The following is a 3,076-nucleotide window of genomic DNA, read 5'->3' as shown; positions in this document are numbered from 1 at the left end:
CAGGAATGAAAAAAATAGAAGGAAAGGATGAAGGAAAAGGCAGGGGAAAAAAGTGAAGCCTAGGACTTAATGTGAAAGGAAGGAAGTTATGGCAGCGAAAGTTAAACACTTGTGGCTTTGGTAGATGTAAAGGCAAAAATGTTTTCCTAACAGTCCACAGTAGATACCCACAGGAAAGATTTTTTAAACATCTGTACAATCCACTGAAAAAACACAACCACTTTCCAAAGAATCATTAAAAAGTCAGATGCAGGAGGTTTTTTTAAGTACATGCTTTACTACAGTAACATATTTTATGTTGCAGGTGGTCTTGAACACATTTCTTTCTCATGTCTTATTAACTAATTTTTATTTCAAGTTAATTCTTAGTCATACCTGGTATTCAGATTTTGGTCACCAAAATCATTCCTACTTTTCACAATACAGAAGGAAAGTTATAGAAGATAGTTCTATTTACTTGGTTTTAGCAACTAATTATTTGATTCACTATCACCACTTAATCCTACCTCCAAGCCACAGAAAGTCATTCACAGACCGCAGAAGTTCCACTGCCATGTGATAATGGACCAAGGAATCTTGTAACATGCCAGCTTGTAAACACAGGTCACCAACATGTTTCCGCATCCGGCCTTGACAACGCTTCTTATAGTGTCTGCAAAATAAAAAGGTACAATTTGCAGTTATTTACAGGAAACACTTATTTGAGGTAATAAACACCTAAAGTCAATTTTCTTTCCTCCTTAATAGTAGATCAACATTAATTTACTGTCTTTCTCTGAGCAAACACCCAGCATGAATTCTAACTAGTATAATACAAAGTAAAAGAACCAACAATTTGAGGATATATTGAAAAAAAAAACAATGCATCACGTATTTCGGCTACGTAACAGTTTCACAGATAGCATCACAAAGTTAAAAGACTGCACTTCAGAGCACTTTAATAGCCTTGTCACAAATGAAATAAAACAGAATCACAGAATTGCCTGGGTTGGAAGGGATCTCGAAAGACCATGTGGTCCAATCTTTCATGGCAAAGGGAGCCTAGATGAGATTATCTAGCACCCTACCCAGTCACATCTCGAAAACCTCCAAAGCAAGGTTCTTGTAGTCCTCAATGGGTATTTGGTTGCCTTTCCATAGCTGGTATGCTGCTTTTTTTGCGTTTAAGTACACCAAAAAGCTCATTGTTAAGCCAGAGTGGTCGCTTGTTCTGCCTTCTTCCTTTCTCTCAGTAGGGAATGGACTGTTGTTCTGCTTCCAGGAGGCTGTTCTTGAGTAACTCCCAGCACTCACAAGCTCCTTTGCCCTCCATGCATGCTTCCCATGGAATCCCTTCTATCTGGGCTCTGAACATATTGAATTTGGCTCTTAAAACCCAGGGTCTTTATCCTGCTACTGGTCTTCAGTGTGCCCAGCAGGATCTTAAAACTCCACAATGTTGTTGTCTTGTATCCATGTATCCAGTTATGCTGTCAAGCAAGTCTTCTTGGTTTGTGAGCAGTAAACCTAGCACAGCACTGTTCCCAGTTGGCAGGTCCAACATCTACAGCAGGAAGCAGTCCTCAATGCATTCCAGGAAACTGATGGGCAACTCATGCATTGCTGTGTTGCTTTCCCACCAAGTGTCCATGTAATTGAAGTCACCCACGAGGAGACGGTTCAGTTGGCCCGAGACTTTCTTAAGCAGCTTCAGTAAGGTTACGTCAGCCTCATCATCCTGACTGGGAGGTTGGTAACAGATATCTGACATAAGGTGTCCCTCGGTGACAATCCCTCTAACCTTGATCCAAAGGCATTCGATAGGACTTTCATGGTCTCCATAGCTCAGCTCCATACATTCAAATTTATCTTTCACATGAAGTGCAATTCTATCCCATCTTCTTCCTTTCCTATCTTTCTGCAAGAGCTTGTAGCCATCCGCTGTGGTCTTCCAGTCATGTGAGTATTCCCACCATGTTTCTGTGGTTCCTATAACAGCATAACTCTCAGACTGGGCATGAAGCTCCAGTTACTCCTTTTTGTTGCCCAGACTACTTGTGTTGGTAAACAAGCACTCGAAGTGGCTGAACTTAGGATTCTTGCCTTTGGTGAGCATTCCTAATTACTCTCATAGGTGCACTCATCTACCCCGTTGCTTATGAATATGCAGGTGTCACAGTTTTGGACATTGCCACCCCAGCTTCATTAGTTTAAAGCATGATTCATGAAGTCAGCCAATCTGCTAGCAAAGATTCTCCTGCCTCTTCTCGGTAGGTGGATCCTATCTCTCCCCAATAGGCTGTATTCATCAAAAATCTCCCCGTGATCACTGAAACAAAAACCCTGGACCAACATCAGCCACAAAGTCAGGTACTGACCTGCATGATGTGTTGACTTCTGCCTGCACCCCTATCTCTGACTAGCAAGACAGAGAAGGAAATCACTTGCACACCTGTACCTTCTCCTTGCGCCTCAAGGCTCCAAAGTCCTGCTTGATCTTGCCCAGGTTTCGCTTTATCATGTCATTGGTGCCCACACGGAAATGAAGCAGATGACAGTAGTTTGTGCTTTTAATTAGCTGTGGCAGTAATGTCCCTCTGACATCCCAGATCCTGGCTGCTGGCAAGCAGCAAACCTCCCTTGACTGTATACCAGACCAGCAGATCGGTGCCTTGATGCCTCTCAGGATTCACAGATTACTAGCACTTGCGTGTCCTTTTGCAGCTTTCACTATGTGCTGCTGGTGCGGCTTCGCTCTGTGAATCTTGCTCATGGGTTTTGTCCACTGCCAAGGTTTTATGTCTGTTGCTGGTTGGTACACACAAGGACGGGGTGTGAAGTGATACCCTGTTCCTATGGGTCACGTCCTTCTCCAAGGTGCTGTCAGTTGGCTGTTGAAGCTCTTTCTCCAGTAGCCTCTGGAGGTCAGCGCCACGGGGCCCTAGTCCCTCTGGCAAAGCCTCCAACACTACTGTATCTCTTGTTCACCCTCTGTAACACCGCCCAACCTGCCAGCTCCCTCCTGCAGCTCCTGCTCCCGCGGCCCGAGCGACCCCCGGAGCACACCTCGCCCAGGAGGAGCTGCCACCCCGCTCCA

General features: G+C 44.4%; 1 protein-coding gene across 1 annotated transcript in view; it reads right to left on the bottom strand.

Moving 5' to 3' along the window:
- The window catches only part of TRAPPC9 (trafficking protein particle complex 9), a 34,305-nt gene extending 32,471 nt beyond the window's left edge, over positions 1-1,834 (bottom strand). The window contains exons 1-2 of the mRNA XM_009703806.1: positions 1,548-1,834; positions 507-652 (exon numbers count right to left, since the gene is read on the bottom strand). Coding sequence (XP_009702108.1) covers positions 507-652; positions 1,548-1,834 — 433 coding nt within the window. The remainder of the gene's footprint in view (positions 1-506; positions 653-1,547) is intronic.
- Between the last annotated feature and the right edge of the window lie 1,242 nt (positions 1,835-3,076).

Source organism: Cariama cristata, unplaced genomic scaffold (genome assembly GCF_000690535.1).
Source record: "Cariama cristata isolate BGI_N322 unplaced genomic scaffold, ASM69053v1 scaffold5007, whole genome shotgun sequence".
In the NCBI taxonomy this organism is placed as follows: Eukaryota; Metazoa; Chordata; class Aves; order Cariamiformes; family Cariamidae; genus Cariama; species Cariama cristata.
This window is presented reverse-complemented; position numbering and strand designations above follow the sequence as displayed.